This window comes from Somniosus microcephalus, chromosome 23 (genome assembly GCF_052327205.1).
Source record: "Somniosus microcephalus isolate GS21.2 chromosome 23, FLI_Smic_1.0, whole genome shotgun sequence".
NCBI classification, from domain to species: domain Eukaryota; kingdom Metazoa; phylum Chordata; class Chondrichthyes; order Squaliformes; family Somniosidae; genus Somniosus; species Somniosus microcephalus.
The window spans coordinates 25,873,479-25,895,615 of NC_141009.1; the positions used below are offsets into that span (position 1 = coordinate 25,873,479).

At 43.9% G+C, this 22,137-nt stretch overlaps 1 protein-coding gene across 11 annotated transcripts in view; it reads right to left on the reverse strand.

Annotated features, from left to right (window-relative positions):
* gapvd1 (GTPase activating protein and VPS9 domains 1) overlaps positions 1-22,137 on the reverse strand; it is a 132,138-nt gene that overhangs the window by 50,612 nt on the left and 59,389 nt on the right. For 7 of the 11 annotated variants that reach the window (XM_085965634.1, XM_085965629.1, XM_085965633.1 and 4 more), the window contains 4 exons: positions 19,154-19,234; positions 11,708-11,868; positions 6,299-6,428; positions 5,016-5,141 (listed from right to left, as the gene is read on the reverse strand). In XM_085965634.1, coding sequence (XP_085821760.1) covers positions 5,016-5,141; positions 6,299-6,428; positions 11,708-11,868; positions 19,154-19,234 — 498 coding nt within the window. The remainder of the gene's footprint in view (positions 1-5,015; positions 5,142-6,298; positions 6,429-11,707; positions 11,869-19,153; positions 19,235-22,137) is intronic. The other 4 variants (XM_085965636.1, XM_085965635.1, XM_085965632.1 and 1 more) reach the window with 1 other exon arrangement.

The window sequence follows — 22,137 nt, forward strand, 5'->3', positions numbered from 1 at the left end:
TCCACTCTGGGGATATTGTAATTTGGAAGTTAAAAGTTCTGATTATCAGGACTTGCCTTACTTTCTGCACATATGTTGCTTTGATCCAGCACTTTATAGTCATTTTTTCTTTAAAGTTGCAACGTTTACAAGAAATTTAGACTAAATTTTAGTTTCATGGGCAAAAATGCAGTATTTTCAGTCATCAACTATTTTCTGGCTTATTTGAGTCCAAGACAGACAAGTATTCATCGTTGTTGACACTGGTCGTTATCAAGATGCTTTAATGGCTGCAGCAGCACAACCATGATCCGTTGCTGCGGGAACAGAGGATGAGGGCAGGGGGGTGACAACTGTAGCAGGTGCACTGGGCCCTAAAAAAAACTGCGTGCACAGTCCTGAATAACATTACTTTAAAAAAAACCAGAAAATTCAGTTCCAGCTTTTCATGCGAGAGTTACTGGGAACAGATGTAGGTGGTCAGATACGATCAGTCTCTCACAACAAAAGAAGAAAAAAGCCTTTCATCTTGGTCACATGGGCTTGCTGTTAATCATGATTAGTTCAATGAACACTTGGAAAGCAAAAGACTGCACAGGGGAGCGGATCTGAATTCCACCAAATCAGACTTTCTGGTTACTGCATTCTGTTGCTGTGTGACTACCTAGAAAGGGAAACATAGCAACAACTAAAGAAAGTGCCCTGCTCAGCACCTACTTAGTTTACCTGGGGGCACGGGTAGGAAAGAACCCACTTGGTTATAAAGTATGTTTTGCAGACAAAAGTAAACCATTTATTAAACAGTTCGAGATACGGAGCAATATACAAAAGGAATGAAGGACCATGCCCGAGAATAGAATATTTTTCACTTTACACCCAGTGAGACTATCAGGACTCGAACGCCATATTCAATGCAGAACTCATTTACATTATCCTTACCAGAGTTATAAAGACTCCCTCAAGCCTGTCTCCTGCCTCTACACTCTGGACTAACCCACAGTAAAATGGATTACACCTTCCCTACTTAATAAACCAGTAGACATAAAAGATCTGAACTCTCATCGCCTTGTAACAAGATCAATCATACAGCATTGCAGCCATCCAGCTGTTGTATGCTGTTTATTTTTGCAGTGGCACAATATGTCTGTGCTGCTAATATGGAGTTGCTTGCCGAGGATTCCCAATATGACCTTCACAATTTTGCCCATATCAAGGAAGATGCAGTGTGGAAACTTATTGCCTCCAAATACAAAGAAATCAAGTAATCACCACAATAGCACCGTGAACAGGGAAACAGTGTGAGCAATGAGCTCTGTGATGCTCCCGTTTAAATACAAAGTCCTTGTCTGAACCAGCCATCTACTATCCAGGTACAGCAAGTCTGTGTCATGGCCTTAAACACCAGTGCAAGAAAGCAGGGACCTCTGTCCCAAAACAGCAAATTGGACCCAGATCTCAAGTATCCCCCTCCCGCTACACCACATGCAATGGAGCCGCCCTTACCATAAACCACAACTAAACAACAAGACTTAGAACAGACCCTAAGCAGGACTTGGTGAACCATGTATATCTACAAGTTGAGATCAATAAACTGCAATACCACGACGAGTATCGTCGGCATAATACATACTGAGCTCTGAACTTCACACTGCAAACACTTGATTGAATATCTGTGATGAATAGGGGCTCATCTCACGGACGACAGAAGCTTACTGGAACTAAGAATCAAAGCATCCGACCTCCAGGCCAGAGACCAAGAGTTAGCAGAAAATGTAGATGGCCTCCATAACTGAGGACATCATCATAACATGCTCACTTTGACAACCCAAAAGGTCTGGAAAAGAAAACATCCCTTTTAGAGACCATTGTACACAAGCCCCCTGGATCTTGACAGCAGAATGGACAGATAACGAAGGACGCTCATCCCAGTTTCCACTTGCCCAAAATGTTCCAGTAGCACATTCATACTTTCCAATACAAAAGAACCATTATAGATTGCGCCAAAGCCAAAGAAAAATTGGAACTACTCAATCACACATTCTCTCTCTCTCCCCAAAGAGGTGGAAGACCTTCAACAGCAATAAAACAATCTTCCAGAACTTGGGTATCAATTTTATGATACAATTCCCTGTCAAGCTAAACGCCTTGCTGGAGGACACTCACCACACATGCACCTCTGCAGCCATCAGGTCTTTCCACCAGGATAAGGGCATCTGCACCACAACACCTAGAAGATACTCTCCAATTCCAGTATGACATGGCAACACCAACCCTCAGAAGACCCAGTCAAGCTCAATGTATTTTCATCCAAGGTCAACAAACCACTTCAGAGGTAACTCATCAAAAACATCACTTCACATGCAGCAACACAACCACAGCCAACAATACCTCAAGAGAACAAGATTGTGCTTCAAGTAACCACACCGCCCGACCAGGTTCCTGAACCGCCAAGGTCAAGCTGACAGCCAAAAGGCAACATCTCTGCTGCACATGACATAGGAACTATAATTCCACTTTACTAATGTCCTTAGTTCACCCACCTTCTCAATTACAGGAAAAAAATTTTTTATTCCAGCACGGACGGGACCGACGTGGTGCCGGTTCATAAAAAATTCCGGATAACCGAACACTATAGTAAAAGAAATAACAACAGAAAATGCTGGAAAAACTCAGCAGGTCAGGCAACATCCGTGGAGAGAAATTTGAGTTGACGTTTCGGGTTGGACCCTTCTTTAAAACTGGAAAGAAAAGAAACTACATCGGAGGCAGGGCTGCGATCGGACAAAAGAATAAAAGAAACAAAAGAAGTAAAAGAGATTAGAAGCTAGACGAGATGGTAATAGGCTGGGATTAGGTGTAAAGTGTACTGGCAGGGCAAAAGATAGCTGCCAGGTGTGAGAGAGAAACAAAAGGAAGGGGGGGGGGGGGGGGGGGGAAAGGAGTGGAACAATTACAAGAGAAAATGAAATGGGGGCCGAGCTTATGATCTGAAATTGTTGAACTCTATATTGAGTCCGGAAGGCTGCAGACTGCCTAATCGGAAGATGAGGTGCTGTTCCTCGAGTTTACGTTGAGCTTCCGTGGAACAATACAAGAGGCCAAGGACGGTGAGGTCCGAGTGGGAATGGAGCGGTGAATTAAAATGACAGGCGACCGGAAGCTCGGGGTCACCCTTACGGACTGAACGGAGGTGTTCCGCAAAGCGGTCACCCAATCTGCGTTTGGTCTCCCCAATGTAGAGGAGACCGCATCGTGAGCAGCGAATACAGTATACTAGATTGCGAGAAGTACAAGTAAATCGCTGTTTCACCTGGAAGGGGTGTTTGGGGCCCTGGACAGTGGGAAGGGGGGAGGTATAGGGGCAGGTGTTACATCTCCTCCGCTTGCACGGGAAGGTGCCAGGCGAAGAGGAAGGGCTGTTTGGGGTGATAGAGGAGTGGACTAGGGTGTCTCGGAGGGAGCGGTCCCTGCGGAATGCTGAAAGGGGAGGGGAGGGGAAGATACGTTTGGTGGTGGGATCACTTTGGAGGTAGCGGAAATGCCGGAGGATGATCCGTTGAATGTGAAGGCTGGTGGGGTGAAAGGTGAGGACAAGGGGAACCCTATCGTGGTTCCGGGAGGGAGGGGCAGGGGTGAGGGCAGAAGTGCGGGAGATAGAACTGACACGGTCGAGGGCAGTGTCAACCACAGTAGAGGGGAATCCTCGGTTGCGGAAAAAGGAAGACATGTCTGAAGCACTGGTGTGGAAGGTGGCGTCGTCGGAGCAGATACGGTGGAGGCGGAGAAACTGGGAGAATGGAATTGAGTCCTGACAGGAAGCGGGGTGGGAGGAAGTGTAGTCCAGGTAGCTGTGGGAGTCAGTGGGCTTGTAGTAAATATATGGTACTATAGTAAAAGATATGGAGCGGAGAGCTCCGTATAAAGCAACAAACCCTGTTGCTCAGCAACAGGCTCAAAACAATGGCCACAAGTTGCAAGCATCTCTGTAGCTTAGCAACAGCTGCAGCCACACCCTTGCACAGCAACACGTGGAGGAAGGCAAGTAATAAAAGTTATCTGAACCTACTCCTGAATTTTACCGGTTAATCGAAAGTTTCCTGTACCTTAATGGTGCTTTGAAACACATCATTGCCCCTAGCATTTCACCATACCTAGGTAATAATACTACGATATAAATTAGCTGGAACTGATGTATGACAACTAAAGCTAACAATGCACAAGAGGAGACAGCTCGTGGGCCTTCTTCCCACTAAGCAATCTTACAAACCACGTATGCCAAAAAACATTGGTACAAGAGGAAGTTAAATGAAATTCATCCCTATATCTGTACCTGGAAAACGGAAAAGGATTTATCCCCCACCCTAGGGGCATGGACCATAGAGGCGGCTGGGGAGGAAACCACTCACTCACACTAACTGAATTAGAAGTATTTATTTACCACTGAAGAAACAGCCCAGACAGAACGTGGCAGGGCAGTTCAGGAATTGCACCACCCAATTTCAGCCTCCTCAGCCAAGGGCTCCCTTTCGGTTACATACATACGATCGGCCATAGGTGCCAAGCTGCAGAGCAACAGACCTCCCCAAGGCATCTCCCCATCCCCACTATCAACTGAATTTGCTTCCAATGTCACTGAAATCAGAATAAATACACAGGGTGTTTACCACCCAAATAGGAGTGGGGAAAAAAATCCAGCATACCTTCACAAAATCCATCATTCTCAATTAAAAGTAAAGATGGGAAGTACTGTGTGAGCTACAAATCAGCATGTAATCCATTAGTCTATACTTTACTGTGACCCAAGAAAGTGTGTTCATTCTTGTACAACTTAATAAAGTAATGTGGGGGGAGAAAGCATTAGTTGAGGTTGATGAGAGCAGGGCTGCTTCCAACAATTCTCACGAGAATACAGTGCAAGATACAAGGGGAATCTAAATGCAATGAATCCCCTCAGTGGCTTGGCATATAAAGGCTCTTAAAAACAGTTTCGCTGATTGAACCTCCAAACAACATTATCACCATTCTGTTTTGCTTACCTTGTTCATGTTCCAACAGCTGTAAAGCTTCAACACCATTACTCCCAGAAGGTCCTGCTCCCAGCTCAGAGACTGACTCCCCTTCGAGGTCCAGTGAGGAGACAGAGTTTGAGCGGTTTGAAGGTCCTATTTGAAGTATAAATTGCCAGTTAATTTAATTCAAATAGCAAATAGAATTTAAAAAAAAAGAGACAGGAAAATCCTAAATGGGTTGATTTCAGGTCCACATACACCATGAAACACATTTTGCCAATCACATCTGTGCAGTTTGTTTTTTTAAATCCCTTTCACCTAAAGAATTACAATTCAGCAACTAGATTAATTCAGCCGTTAAATAACAGAACTACTCCATTCCTCAATGGATTTACTGAACAGATTGAACAGTGGTTACTTCAGCCAAACTTGTTCAACCACAACAATATAAAAGGTCACAATAATGAACTGGAGTTTTTGGAGTGAACACCCAAAATGTCACCAATAGCTCAATACAAGGAACCCGTGAGCACTCCCAAGGGCCAGTTAAATGGTTTTTTAAGCCTAGTTCTTCATTTATTTTTAGACAATGTGGTAGCTATACTTGTAAAGGCTTGGCACCAGTATTAAAACTCAACAGTTCGAAGTACCAAATAACATTAGGTCACTAAATTCTCACAATAAATGCACAATAGGATTTCAGGTTTAACATTTTATGATGCAAGTCAGTATCTTCCTATTTCTTCTAAATGTTAATATTGGTGCACCAAGAAACATTACTCAATACTATTTTAACACAATTCAACCACAGAACTATCAAGCAACTTCCATTTATATAGTGTCTTTAATGTAATAAGAAAATCCCACAGTGCTTAACAGACAGGCACACACAAAATACACACCAAGGCAGGAAAGGGGAGATTCGGAGGGGTGATCAAAAGCTTGGTCGAAGAGATGGGTTTTGAGGAGATTTTTAAAGTATAAGAAGGGTGGAGAGGAGGAAGGGTTTAAGGAGGAAATTCGAGAACCTGAGAACCAGATGACTGAAAGTTGTGCCACCAATGGTGCAGCATAGGGAGAGGGACACAAGAGGCCAGATTCAGAAGAACAAAAGATTTGGTGGAGGACAAGAACATGGGGCTGGAAAAGGGTGTGGCAATAGGTTGAGGTGAAACCATGGAGGATTTAAAGATGAGAACAGGAATTTTAAAAGTGAAGCATTTGAGTACTGGGAACCAACATAGGTCAGTGAGGTCTGGGGTGATGGGCAAACATCAAGTCCCAATTGTCCATCAGAAGAAAAGCCTCACCTTCGGATATTCCCTCCAGATTATCACTGCAGAGTGAAAAACGCAGAGTTTTATCTGGTTTGCCATGCAGTTTTCCATCCTCTACAGGCACTTCTCCCTGCCCGCTCTCAGCAAGCTGCATGCTCAACACCTGATCAAAATAAAGATGGTCGTCAAGATACACTTAAATAACCTGTAATTTGGTGGTACGAATCTACAGCGGTAATAGTCTATTCCTCTTAATTCAGTGTTGTTTAATTGTAATTATTAGATCATTCAAAAGTTTTAGCACAAAAAATTAATTACATTATCCAGTAATTTTATGGGTTAAGCACAGTACATAACTTCAAATTTACACTATACTGTCATCCAGGAATTTAATTCCAATTGCACTGATCGCATAATTCATTGAATCTAAATCACTTCAGTACTGTTGTCGGGTGTAATTATACTACTGGTTTGGGGTTGCTAACTGATTAGAGTTATACTGCTGATCTCACACTGCTCTTTGACCAGGTAAAACTAATCTATGCATATGTGCAGAGCTCTGCTCACTGGTATTTTCATCTCTGACCGGAGTCAAAATGTAGAGGTGACCATTGGGATGGCAACTGTTAGGGCCCTACATGAATTCAATCGAGTCACTCTCCGCCCAGTTCATAGTGGGCGTGGGTTCCTACCACGAGACTGCTCATACCTCTATACTCATCTACCATTCAAACTCCGATACCATAACATGGGCTGAAGCGGTTTTAATAGTCTATCAGAGAATGTTGCGAGTTAAGGTACATCGCTGGGGCAACACAGACAAAATTTAATTCTGCATCTGGAATGATGATGCCAATCACTGCATACCCAAATGGAAAGTCTTCCCCTTTCCAATAATGACATTCCCTAACTTAAACCAACAGTGTGCTTTCAGTGTCACAAGGATCAGGTTTGTATCTGGTGTGCAATTATCTCATGAAAATTCCTCAACCATCTAAGGAACACATTGCACTTCACTCACTCTAAATATCACTACCTGCCTTGGCTCTGTGGTAGCACTCTTGCTCAAGTTAGAAGGCCGTGGGTTCAAGCCCCAGTCAGCACATAATCAAGGCGGACACCTCCAGCGAGGGAGCGCTGCACAGTCGGAAGCGCCTCCTTTCGGACGAGATGTTAAACTAAGGCCCTGCATCTGCTCTCTCTGGTGGACGTGAAAGGTCCCATGGCACTATCTGACGAGGAGCAGGGGAGTTCTTCCAGTGCCCTGACCAACATCACTCATTTATGTCATTGCTCTGAGTTCTAACCTTGTGCAAATTGGCTATCACGTTTGTCTAAATTACAATGACTACTTCAAAAGTACTTAAATCAGCTGTGGAACGCTTTGGGACGGCCCAAAGATGTGAAAGACTATGTAAATACAAGTTCAATCTTCATTGACAAAAATCTACCAATGTGAACTGAAAGCCAATTGAAGAAAAAGAATTTAATTGAATTAAATGGTAAACCTGGTCACAACAGATTTTTAATTATTTTAGTAAATGAACATTTTATCTTTGTGCCGTTGTTACAAGTCATTTTATCCTCAAGACCAGAGAATGAATATTAACATTTCATGAAACAGCAGCACTGCTACTGAAAGAATTAAAAACACAAAATTAGATAGCCTGGGAGAATTTAAGCCCAAACTATTTTTTAAACTCCCTCCGTGCATCTTTGGGATTCCTTCTTAGTTCTGGTCCAGTAAATTCAACAGCACTTAGAGGATGTTAATAAAATGGCCACTAGGTGGTGCAAATATCTTTTTTTGCACTCCCTCCACAAGGAGATGGAACATTTAGCAATTTTCTCTGCATCAATTGATGCACATTTCCTACTGTGGTTTCTTTTTTGGCAGATAAAATGAAGAAACATGCTTAGGTTCTACAGTGAAAGACAGAAGGGAAACGCTGAATGTAGAATTACAATGACAGCATTTGTTGGGGGGGAGAGGGGGGATCAGAACACAGCACCACAGTTGTGGGTAAAAGACATTATACAAGTAATTGTGGTTAACAGAAAGTCACTGTACTCTGGATCTCATGGGAAGTGCACGAAACAGATCAGAGGTTCAATTCTATTGCAAATTAACACATCAGAGTATGACTTATTAAAATTAAATGTGAAGAAAATTTAGCAAAAATTCTAACTGTTGAAACAGGTTGTGTTTTAAATACCACACAACCGTTCTCCCATCCCTCCCACCCCCACCGCAGAACAAAAAAGCTTTTGTGCCTCAAGCCAAGGGATAATGAGTGCCGAATAGAGCATTGCACATCTGTAGTTTTAGGATTAAGTGAAGCAGTTCTGCTTCTTCTTGATCACAAACGTATCATTCGTTTTTTTTTTTTTATATAAAGTGTTCTGTGAAAATACTGGGGTTATTTTGAAAAGTTTTACATTATTAAAACTTGGCAATTCGCAAATATCGTTCAAAATAATTTTGGCTATGTAATTCAAATCATGCATAAACTTTTGGAGCATAAGTAGATTTTATTTTAAACTAATAAACCTTGGTGGAAATAATCTATATAAGTAATACAGTCTTGGAGGGTACAAATTCCATTTTTCTCCGAGTTACCAATATTAGCTGGGAAGGTAGACAAGCAACCAGCCCCCAGTCATCCAGTATTTCCACATTCAGCAAACTGCTAGGACATATGAACAGCAATCCTGGAATTCCTCTGCAATTTTCTCTTCCAGTGCTTAGCACTTTCCCAAAAAACAGATAGTGACAACTCATTGGAAAAGAAAACAATCTCTACAACAACAAAGGAGCCAAGTTCTATCATTTACATATTTCTTGAAACTTCAACCATGATATCATGGATATTATTAATGCAAAGCATGCGCAGCTCACTCAAGTTACCAGTGAATTACTTGGTCTACTGCACCAATGTGTTCGACCCATATTTCAGCAGCTCCCCATCACATCTTTCATTTAGTAACTAGTCTCAGTGGCTCATTCAAAATTCATCACCTTTTCAGTCCTCAAAGGTTCTCAGTTAACTTACCTCCACACACAGTAGTTCAACAACTTGACTTGCATCACAATGTCAATTAAAGAAATCAATTAACAGTTCCAATGAAAATAATTATATTATAAAACATGATTATTTTCTTGCTTTTATCAACAATGATTCTTGTAGCAATTTGTTGTGCCAAATGAAGTAACTGAAGCCACAATTCCTCAAATTAATAATTCATTCGAAGTCTATTTATTTAAACTTCAGAAGCCTTTGAGATATTTCTCAGAACTTTCATTACATTTTTGAATCCAACTTTCCAAGGCATCAGGATGCCAATCTATATGATAAACTCATTGGATAAAGTTTTCCCCTCAAACATTAAATAGGAGGCAATTTGAAAATATAAATCAAGTTCAATTTAAGTTTATTCATGAAGGACACCTCATTCACCGCTTTCATAATTTTAGCACTGCAATTCTGTCAAAGAGCATGTGTGTGAATGCAATGAGATGATCCACAATACTCGCTACGGAAACGTTCTGTACAGCAACTTGCACCTTTATAGTGCCTTTAACATCGAAAGCATCCCCAGACACTTGGAGGAGAAACAGATGGTAAGCGACGGTACAAGATTAAACAGAGATGACTAAAACATGGTAGAAATCAAAGGTTTTGAGGAAGCTTTTAGAGGCGGGATGAGAATCAACAACAGAGGGGGTCGGCCAGGGAATTAAAGACAGGAGGACAAGACAGAATAGGTTCTAAATATACTCCAAGAATCAGACTTCTCCTTTTGGAGGAATTTTACTAGTTCATCTTTAATGAGTCTTCCCTCATTAATTAATGCTTATAAATCAAATCAAGTCATCTATATCTATTCAAATGATTAGCTGGGGCAGGGGTAAAGTTTCCTCAATTGTTGGTGCTTTTTGAAGCACGAAAGACAGTTACTGTAGCAAAATACTGTGGATGCTGGAAATCTGAAACAGAAAATGCTGGAAACACTCAGGTCAGGCAGCATCCGTGGAGAGGGAAACAGAGTTAATGTTTCAGGTCTGTGACCCTTCGTCAGAACTGGAAAAAGTTAGAGATATAACAGGTTTTAAGCAGGTGCAGGGGCAGGGGAGAGGGGGAGGGGAGGAGGGGAGGGGAGGAGAGGAAAGAACAAAAGGGACGGTCTGTGATAGGGTGGAAGGCAGGATTGGTTAAATGTTACAAATGGGGACGGCAGAATCAACAACACCTGCCACCTGAAAAAATAGGGGCAGAGGTTATGGTCTGAAATCATTGAACTCAATGTTGATGCCACCTTGCATACTAGTGCTTCCGATGTGTCTTCCTTTTTCCTCAACCGATGATTCCCCTCTATTGTGATTGACATGGAACTCAACTGTGTCTGTTCCATTTCCCGCACTTCTGCTCTCACCCCTGCCCCTCCCTCCCAGAACCACGATAGGTTCCCCTTACCTTCACCAGCCTCCACAGTCAACGGATTATCCTCTGCCATTTCTGCCACCTCCAGCATGATCCCACCACTAGATAAATCTTCCCCTCCCCTTTCAGAATTCCAAAGAGACCGCTCCCTCCGCAACACCCTGGTCCACTCTTCAGTCACCCCCAACATCCCCTCCCCACGGTACATTCCGTGCAAGCGCAGGAGATGCAACACCTGCCCTTTTACCTCCTCCCTTCCCACTGTCCAGGGACCCAAACACTCCTTCCAGGTGAAACAGCGATTTATTTGTACAATTTAATATACTGTATTTGCTGCTCATGATGCGGTCTCTTCTACATTGGGAAGACCAAATGCAGATTGGGCGACTGCTTTGCAGAGCACCTCCGTTCAGTCCGTAAGGGTGACCCGAGCTTCTGGTCGCTTGTCACTTTAATTCTCCAATCCACTCCGACCTCGGCCTCTTACACTGTTCCAATGAAGCTCAACGTAAGCTCGAGGAACAGCACCTCATCTTTTATTTGGCACTTAACAGCCTTCTGGACTCACTGAGTTTAACAATTTCAGACCATAACCCCTGCCCCTATTTTTCAGCTGTTGATGATTCTGCTGTCCCCATTTGCAACATTTAACTACTCCTGCCCTCCACCCTATCACAGACCGTTCCTTTTGTTCTTTCCTCTCCTCTCCTCCCTCCCCCCCCGCCCCCCACCTTTCACTGCCTCAGCACTTGCTTAAAATTTGTTACATCTAACTTTTTCCAGTTCTGACGAAGGGTCACAGACCCGAAACGTTAACTCTGTTTCTCTCTCCACGGATGCTGCCTGACCAGCTGAGTTTTTCCAGCATTTTATGCTGTTATTAAAGACGGTTACTGGTTTATTTGAGTAACTGGTCAAAATCCATCAATTTCATTCTCCAACAATACGGGGCTCTTGAAACACAAAACTATGAACTGATCTGCATCACTGAGGATTGTACCTCATTTTCTGACATCATGCCTGGTGTCATCTGTGAGGCGATACCCAGTGAAATAACCAATACTTCTTCAGGCTGGACCTCCTGCAGGGGTTCCTGAGTTGCACTGTCATGTTCCAGGTGTTGTTCTTTTGCTTCATTTGTCCGGCATCTGTTCCTTCCAGCTGCAAAATATTACATTAGCGAGAAATCAGTTTGAAACTCGACTTACCGCAATTACTAAGGATGCAGACAGATTTTACTTAACTAAACGCCACTAAAAAATCTCAACATTGTACATGATGGAAAGCAAATATGAAACCCTGCATATGCACTAAAGTCAGTAACCATCACCCAATACATCACAGATAGACATCTTAGTAGTGGGTGGAGCGTAATCAGTGCAAGGACTGTAGTGATTCACGGAGAAGGCCCACCACCAACTGTCCCTCCAAGCTGCGCGGCTCCGCCACTCCCACGCAGCCCGGGACTGGCTTTTCCAATGTGAAATCTGCGCGAAACCTTGAATGGGCCGTTAAAGGGGCCGCGCACCCAAAGAAAAAAATTAGTGGGGAACATGGCCCACTACCACCTCTCAGGGCAACTAGGGATGGGCACTAAATCCTACAGTGCCCACATCACAAGAAAAAAAATTTACTCAATTTACAAGAAACAACTTCTTTGTGGGAAAGGATGAGGCAAAAGTTGTGTTTTGTACAGGTAATGAGGAGCGCCAGAAAACTTGGGTCTTTTTCGTCACAATCAAAAGTTGCATGAAAATAAATGGCAAATATTTAATTTTTGCATTTGTTTACAAACAGAAAAACTTTTCCATTTAGAATAAGCATCCCGTGAAAAAAAATGAACTCTCGAAAAAGTAGTAAGACGAAACCCCTGCGAAACATTTTGCACACTTAACATCGTAATCCTGGCATACATTTTACGGAACCGTATTTCCAGGACTGGGCTGCATTTTTAATCAACTTAGCATAGACCTACAATTTGCCCAAAATATTTTGCTCTTACTTGGAGAAATATCCACTGAAGCAAGTTGATTTTTAGTATACAAAAATAAAAGGATTAAGAACAAGATTATGTTCCAACATCTATTTTCATCTTTTTGTAAATATTCCGTCTTGTCTCAGGAGTAGGCTTACAGGCAGTGTAGGACAATGAAAACATTTAAACCACACTGGTAAATTGATGAAGTGGCTCAACACCAGATTCAGTACATTTCTACACAAAATGAAACATCACATCATTGAGGTCTTACGCATTGTTAGAAATGTTTGCCAAGTACAGTATGCCCATCACTGAAAGTTAAGAATTAATAAAACTAAATCAACAGGTGAAATACAGTCCAGTCACTGGCAAACTTCATCTAATAAATGTTGCTAAATATGTTCTGGTAATGCCATCTCCCTTTTGCCTCAACTACAACACTCCTTTATAGAATAGCAAAATACTGCAGATGCTGGAAATCTGAAACAACAGAAAATGCTGAAAGTACTCGGCAGGCCAGGCAGCATCCGTGGAGAGAGAAACAGTGTTAACGTTTCAGGTCTGGGACCCTTCATCAGAACTGGAAAAAGCTGGAGATGTAACAGATATTAAGCAGGTGCAGAGATGGGGGGGGGGGGGGGGGGGGGGTTTAGGAGGGGGAGGATGGAATTGAAAGAACATCCTGTACTTTTGTAAGAGGCAGGAAAGATAAAATGTTGCAAATGGGAGTGGCAAAAATCATACTGCATGAGAAATGGGGGCAGGGATAATTATCTGAAATTGTTGAACTCAATGTTGAGCCCGGCAGGCTGTAAAGTGCCCAATCGAAAGATGAGGTGCTGTTTCTTGAGCTTACGTTGAGCTTCATTGGAACAATGCAATAGGCCGAGGGCAGAGAGATCAGAGCGGGAATGAAGCGGTGAATTGAAGTGACAGGCGACCGGAAGCTCAGGGTCACGCTTACGGATGTGTTCCGCAACGCGGTCGCCCAATCTGCGTTTGGTCTCCCCAATGTAGAGGAGACCGCATCGTGAGCAGCGAATACAGTATATTAAATTGCAAGTAGTACAAGTAAATCGGTGTTTCACCTGGAAGGGGTGTTTGGGGCCCTGGACAGTGGGAAGGGAGGAGGTAAAAGGGCATGTGTTGCATCTCCTTTATTACTTCTGTATTGTTACTTCTTGACTATTATATGGTATTTACTTTTGGGTCAAACCGATCTCTTGGTTTTTATAGACATAGGTTAAATGCAGAAACAAGGTAGTTAGGCTCTCTCTTGTTGGAGATGGTCATTGAGGAATTAGGAATGGAGCTGATCACTGCAATCAGCAAACAGCTCCACTTTGACCTTACGACGCAGGGGAGATCATTGAAGCAACTGAAGATACTTGTGTCTAGGATGCTGTCCTGGGGACGTATGGGCTGAAATGATTGGCCTCCAACAATTAAAACCATCTTCCTTTGTGCCGAATGTGACTTCAGCCACTGGAGAGTTTTCTCCCTGATCCCTGTGGACTTCAGTTCCACGAGGGCTCCTTGGTGCAATACTTGGTCGAATGCTTGATGGCAAGCGCAGTCATTCGCACTTCATCTCTGGAATTCAGCTTGAGTGCACGTTTGGACCAAGGCTGTAGTAAAGTCCGGAGCAGAGTGGTCCTAGCAGAACCCAAACAGAGCATTGGTGAGCAGGTTATTGATGAGGAAGTGCCGCTTGATAACCTTGTTGTCGACTCATTCAATCCCTTTGCTGATGATAGAGAGTAGGCTGATGGGGCAGTAATTGGCTGGGTTGGATTGATCCTGCTTTTTGGACAGGGGATACCTAGGCAATTAACCACATTGTCTGGTAGATGCCAGCATTGTAGCTGTACTGGAACAGCTTGGCTAGAGGCGCGGCTAGCTGTGGAGCACAGGTCTTCAACACTATTGCTGGGAATGTCGGGAGCCGTAGCCTTTGCTGTACCCAGTGTGCTCAATCATTTCTTGATGTCACGTGGATTGAATCAAACTGGTTGAAGATTGGTATCTGTGATGGTGGGACCTCAGGAGGAGGCCAAGATGGATCATCCACTCACAACTCTGGTTGAAGATGATTGTAAACGCATCAGTCTTGTCTTTTGTACCCATGTATTGGGCTCTGCCATAATCGAGGATGAGATGTTCATGAAGCCGCCTCTGCTGCTTAGCTCTGTCTATAGCATGCTACTTTTGAATGAGTGTAGTCCTGTGGTTTAGCTTCAACAGGTGAGCACCTCATTTTCAGGTACACCTAGTGCTGTGCCCAGCATGCTCTTCTACACTCTTCATTGAACCAGGGTTGGTTATCTGACTTGACGGTACTGGAGAAGTGTGGGATATGTTTGACTATGAGATCACAGACTGTGATGGTATACAGTCCTGCTGCTGTTGACGGCCCACAGCACCTCATGGATACTCAATTTGGAGGTACTAGATCTGGGGGCAAGTTCCTGCCACTGAATTGCAATTGAGGACTTGAGACTGCTAAAGTGGCTTTTTCTTGGTCTGTTAGACAATTTGAATCCATGCCTCAGTGATCCAAGAACTATGTTTTAATTCATGGTTCTTAAATAACCCTTCTTTCCAATATTCTGGGATTTTTTTTTTTGTTCGTTCATGGGATGTGGGCGTCACTAGCAAGGCCAGCTTTACTGCCCACCTAAGTGCCCTTGAGAAGGTGGTAGTGAGCCACCTTTTTGAAGCACTGCAGTCTGTGTGGTGACGATACGCCCAGAGTGCGGTTAGGGAGGGAGTTCCAGATTTTGACCCAGCAACAATGAAGGAACGGCAATATTTTTTCAAATCAGGATGCTGTGTGACTTGGAGGGGAACTTGGAGGTGCTGGTGGTGTTCCCATGCACCTGCTGCTCTTGTCCTTCTAGGCGGTAGAGGTCACACCGAAGAAGCCTTGGTGAGTTGCTGCAGTGCATCTTGTTGAGGGTACACACACTGCAGCCACGGTACGCCGGTGGTGATGGGAAGTGAATGTTTAAGGTGGTGGATGGGGTGCCAATCAAGCTGGCTGCTTTGACCTGGATGGTGTCGAGCTTCTTGTGTTGTTGGAGCTGCACTCATCCAGGCAAGTGGAGAGCATTCCATCACACTCCTGACTTGTGCCTTGTAGATGGTGGAAAGGCTTTGTGGAGTCAGGAGGTGAATCACTCACCATAGACTAGCCAGCCTCTGACTTGCTCTTGTAGCCAAAGCATGTGTGTGGCTGGTCCAGTTAAGTTTCTAATCAATGGTGAGCCCCAGAATGTTGATGGTGGGGTTTCAGTGATGGTAATGCCATTGAATGTTAAGGGATGCTGGTTAGACGCTCGCTTGTTGGAGATGGTCAATGCCTGGCACTTGTGTGGTGCAAATGTTACTTGCCACTTATCAGCCCAAACCTGAATGTCATCCAGCTCTTGAAGCAGTCCATGCCCGCATGCAGCATTATTTGAGGAGTTGCGAATGGAGCTGAACACTGTGCAAGCATCGGCAAACATCCCCACTTCTGACCTTATTATGGAGTGAAGGTCATTGATGAAGCAGCTGAAGATGGTTGGGCCTAGGACACTGCCCTGAGGAACTTCTGCAGCGACAATCCGGGGCTAATGTTCTCGTTAAGCTGCGTGGCCACACAGCGGTCTGGAGGTCTCGCGCAGATGCTCAATGCCATTTGGGTAAAAACGCACACATGCGCAGAACTCGGCCGCGTATCCTCAAAAAAATTAGAGGGAATATTGGCCGGGGTCGAGATGATTGGCCTCCAACAACCACCTTCCTTTGTGAGAGGTATGACTCCGGCCTGTGGAGAGTTTTCCCCTCGATTCCCATTGGCTTCAATTTTACTAGGGCTCCTTGATGCTACACTAGGTCAAATGCCACCTTGATGTCAAGGCTATAAATGAGGCCTGGAGCCAAGTGGTCCTGACGGAACCCAAACTGAGTATCGGTGAGCAGGTTATTGGTGAATAAGTGCCACTTGATAGCACTGTCGACGACACCATCCATCACTTTATAATGACTGAGAGTAGACTGATGGGGCGGTAATTGGTCAGATAGAGTTTGTTCTGCTTTTAGTCGACAGGATGTACCGGGGCAATTTTCTACATTGTCAGGTAGATGCCAGTGTTGTAGCTGTACTGGAACAGCTTGGCTAGAGGCGTGCCTAGTTCTGGAGCACAGGTTTTCAGCATGATAGCCAGGATGTTCTCAGGGGCCATAGCCTTTGATGTATCCAGTGCACTCAGCCATTTCTTGATATCACGTGGAGTGAATCGAACTGGCTGAAGACTGACTTATGTGATGTTGGGGACCTCGGGAGGAGGTCGAGATGGATCACCCACTCGGCACTTCTGGCTGGAGATGGTTGCAAATGCTTCAGCTTTGTCTTTTGCACTCGCGTGCTGGGCTCCCCCATCACTGAGTATGAGGATGTTCCTAGAGCTTCCTCCTCCCGTTAGTTATTTAATTGTCCACCACCATTCATGACTGGTTGTGGCAGGACTAGAGAGCTTTGATCTGATCCATTGATTGTAGGTTTGCTTAGCTCGGTCTACTGCATGCTGTTCCTCTGTTTAGCATATATGTAGTCCTGTGTCGTAGCTTCACCAGGTTGGCACCTCATTTTTAGGTACGCCTGGTATGCTCCTAGCATGCTCTTCTATGCTCCTTATTGAACCAGGATTGGTCCCCTGGCTTGATGGTAATAGTAGAATGAGGGATATGCCAGGCCATGAGGTTACAGATTGCAGTGGACGACAATTCTGTTGCTGCTGACGGCCCACAGCGCCTCATGGATGCCCAGTTTTGAGCTGTTAGATCTGCTCTGAATCTTTCCCCTTTAGCACAGCGGTAGTGCCACACAACACGATGGAGGGTGTCCTCAGTGTGAAGATGGGACTTCATCTCCACAATGACTGTGCGGTGGTCACTCCTACCAATACAGTCATGGACAGATGCATCTGCGACAAGTAGGTTGGTGAGGACGAGGTAAAGTAGGTTTTTCCCCTCGTGTTGGTTCTCCCACCACCTGCTGCAGGCCCAGTCTGGCGGCTACGTCCTTCAGGACTCAGTCAGCTCGGTTAGCAGTGGTGCTACCGAGCCACTCTTGGTGATGGACATTGAAGTTCCCCACCCAGAGTATGATCTTTGCCCTTGCTACCCTCAGTACTTCTTCCAAGTGGTGTTCAACATGGAGGTACTGATTCATCAGCTGAGGGAGGGCAGTAGGTGGTAATCAGTAGGAGGTTTCCTTGCCCATGTTTGACCTGATGCCTCTAATTTGTGTGCGCGCGGTCCCTTTAAATTTGCTGCGCGGCCACACATGCGTGGTATCTTCCAGCGGCAACAGCTTGTGAGCGGCCTGCGCGGGACCTCACAATTGATGTGCGGCCTGCGCACCTTAGGGGGACCATTGGTCCGGAGTCTGGTCCGGATTCCCAGGGCCACTCCCTCCGAACTGTATATCACTTTGCCGGTGGGACAGGACATACCCAGGGATGGTGGAGGAGTCGTCTGGGACATTGGCTGAAAGGTATGATTCTATGAATAGGACTGTCAGGTTGTTGTTTGGCTAGTCTGTGGGACAGCTCTCCCAATTTTGTCCCCAGATGTTAGTGAGGACGACTTTTCAGGGTTGACTGGGCTGGGTGTGCCAATGCCAGGTGGTCCATCCGGTTTTATTCTTAGTATAATTCTTTGTAGCTGTTTGGTACAACCGAGTGGCTTACGAGGCCATTTCAGAGAGCAGTTAAGAGTCAACCACGTTGCTGTGGGTCTGGAGTCACATGTCGGCCAGACCAGATAAGGACAGCAGTATTCCTTCCCGAAAGGACATTGGTGAACCAGATGGGTTTTTATGACAATCCTATAGTTTCAGGGTCACCATTACCGACACTAGCTTTTAATTCCAGATTCTTTTTAATTAACAGAATTTAAATTTGCCAGCAACCGTGGTGGGATTTGAACTCATGTCTCCGGATATTATTAGTCCAGGCCTCTGGATTACTAGTCCAGCAACATAACCACGATGCTACCGTACCCCTTCAAGTGCAGCATATGAAATATTGAATGTCATTTCACAGGCCGAGTCAAGCATGACGTTGCTTCAAAAACTGCTCGGTAGAATTTGAAAATAAAAGTTAACCAAATGAATGTCAAAAATAAACATCTTGATCTGCCAATTTAAATATACAGGTATTTCATTATCTAACTGGATTGCAACCGATGAAACAGATCACATTTCGCCAAAAAATTTAAACTGTGCTCTATTTTTTCTGTTGCATTCAAAAAACAGCAGGTGCGTCTCCTATGCAGCAGCAGTCGCGTTTGAAAAGAAACCAGAAGGCACTGAACATGCATTTTAACAGTTCCAACAGAGTAGTTTTAAATCATCCCAGGCTTCTTGGCATAAATCTAGCATTTCTGGAACCTTCTATGCACAAAAAAAGTGTTACCCACCAAATGGAGTTACAAGGGGAATGTGAGCGGTCAGATTTGTAGCGGAGGTATCCCAGGCGGTAATGGCTGCTAATTGTTGTCCTGGGTGTAGGCAGCATTAAAGGAAGGGAAACCAAATGCATGTTAATCACCTCAATCAAACATCAGAACAACTATTTTATCCCCCACGTCCAAATTATGTATGTACTTACGTTTTTCATCCAAACGGAATCAGAAAACTACAAATATTAATACTACGGTCATTGTTTGCAATATACAAAACACTGAAGATTTCCCGATCGGAGTGCTTTTGCAGCCTTTGAAGGCTCAGCTGCAACATCACATCGAACTTGCATCGATCGGTGAGATTACTAAAACCGTGGGGGTTTCCGAGTCAAAATGGTAGATAATTAGTGCCAAGGCGGTTTGCCAAGTCCAAGAAAAATATAAAGGTTTTTTTTTTGCTTTCAGATTATTAAAAATGGTACGGTTGCAGTTGCCAAACATAGCAGGGTGCAGACAAGTTATAAACATGCAAAACTGTTAGAAAACCAGCTGCAATTTGTGAATGATGGAATCAGCCAACAACTCAGCGTGCACAACAAGCACAGGCAAGGAATTTTATTCCAGCAAATGAATATCAAGTGGAATTACATCGTTACCAACAAGTAAATTAGTGCAATTCTGACAACTGTCTCCAGAAAAGAGGATTGGACAGGTTTTACTTCTATTCAAACGTGCTGCTATTTTGTCTGGATGCACATCAATTTTAACTGTAATGCTGCCAAGAAACATTCTGCTTGCACTTATGCCTTGGAGTGGATATTTTGAAAGAAGCGCATAATAGAAAACTAATTTTTCTTAATATTTAATTCAGTTTCCTGTGCACCACAAACAGTAAAGGAACGACATAAATCAATCCATTAACCTTCAACTTAACAGAAATTTACATTTGTATTTTCATGTGAACACACACACACACACAAGGTAATTTAAGACCAAAGTGCTTTGTTTTAATTTGATGTAGGAATGGAAGCCCTGCAATATGTTGCACAAAATGGGACAGTATGGCGCTTGGACTGCAAACATGGCAAAATGCATCGTTAGCCCAGACAATAAAAATATTTAATTTCAGCTGACAATTGCCAAACCTTAATGGCCCTGAAATTCAGGTACTCACGTGTAGCTCCAACGAAAGTGCCGGTTTCGTGCATGCGCTGCGCATAGGGCACTTTGATTGACCGTCATACCTCTAGATGGGAAAATCAGATTGTGTTGCTACTCCGAATAGCAAGTCAAAGGCTGGAAATTTATTGGATGGCAGTGTAGTGGTTACGTTACTGGACCAACAATCCAAAGGCCTGGACTAATACTCCAGAGAGCACTTCATTCAGTCAAGCTATTTGCCAAGTCAAAGAAAAATATCCTATTTTGAGAATTTGAATTAATTAAAATAAAAGTCAATAAAAAAGTGACCAGGAAACTATTTGATTGTCATAAAAAACAAACCTACTCATGTCCTTTAGGAAAGTAAACCTGCCGTTCTTACCCAGTCTGGCTTAGGAGTGACGCCAATCCCACGCAAATGTGGTTAACTCTTACCTGCTCTCTGAAGTGGCTACAATCAGGGCAATAAGGGATGGGCAATAAATGCTGGCCTTGCCAGCAATGCCCAGATACAGAGAATGAATTATTTTAAAAGAAATAAAACTCGGTCAGCTGTGATGCTCTCACAAAGGAATAGCCTGCCAACACTCACTACCTAGGCTGACACATGACAAATAGCCACTTGGGTGAGGTACTGGATAGCGCTCATGGAACCATACCCCAGTACGAGTCAGAGCCGTCAAAATGAGGGCAGAAACTTGTCAACAGAAGACAGCTGTTAAAAAACAAAAGTGACAAAGAAATCTGGTTTATAAATATGTACACTGAAAGGCATGGTGCCCCCTAATTAGAAATGTCCCTGTGGACAGGACAAGCAAAGCAACTTCCGTGGGTAAGTGGGAGGGGGGGGGGGGGGGGGGGGGCGGAGAAGTGTATATTAAAAATGATTTCAGCATAGTAAGCCGCTGTTCTAATGGCTGGGCGCCTGTACAAACCAGCATTATAAAATGAAGGAAATGCTCCAGCCATAGTGCATTTAATTTGCCTGCCCCAAACATCTCAGGATAGGTGAATACAGAACTGATTCATAGACAGGAAACTTCACGATATCCGGCACCGACGGGACGCCGATCTATGAAAACTTCCGGACAGACCAGCGCTAATGTTGAAGGATACGGAGGTTTTCATCTCCGTATCTGACAAACACTGTTGCTTAGCAACAGCTTGTAAACAGTCGGCCCGTACCTTGGAAGCGTCTCTGTAGCTTAGCAACAGCTTCAGAGAGGCTTTCTAGAGACTGTTTAAAAAAAATGCTAGAAGAAAAAAAACCTAACAAAACGGCTGCTGATTTCGGCCGGTAGATCGAGGTTTCCGGACATACAACCTCCGGATAAACCAAAGTTTCCTGTACATCAAGAAGCAACGGTGATGTATTTCTTAATGGTGGAAGTGCTACGCACACTTCTTAGCCCAAGTAAAACTGTCTCTGTCCTTAATGGTAAACCACCTACATTAAGGAGAATGAATGAGAACATAAATTTGTTTTTGCATGTGCTATCTACAAGGATCTAGCAAGCAAAACTACATTTTACTGCATAGAAAAGACAAGAGCACTGTACCCAGGGGATCATGCAGTTCCATTTCAATTGCAAAGACAGAACTGGAAGCGAGAGTTTCAAGCACATGTGGCATTGACTGGTCAAGAACCAGAAGCAGAGTACCAAATACAAAAACTATCCAAGACCCGTGTTTCCAGAGACTGACACAGAAATCACATTAGCAACATGCAGTTTAAGTGTTTTATTTGTGTGCGAGTCACAATTTTAAAAAAAGACTTGGGGCATGGAAGCTTTAGTCTCGAACTCAAGGGGAACCTAATGTTTGCACTTTTGATCCTA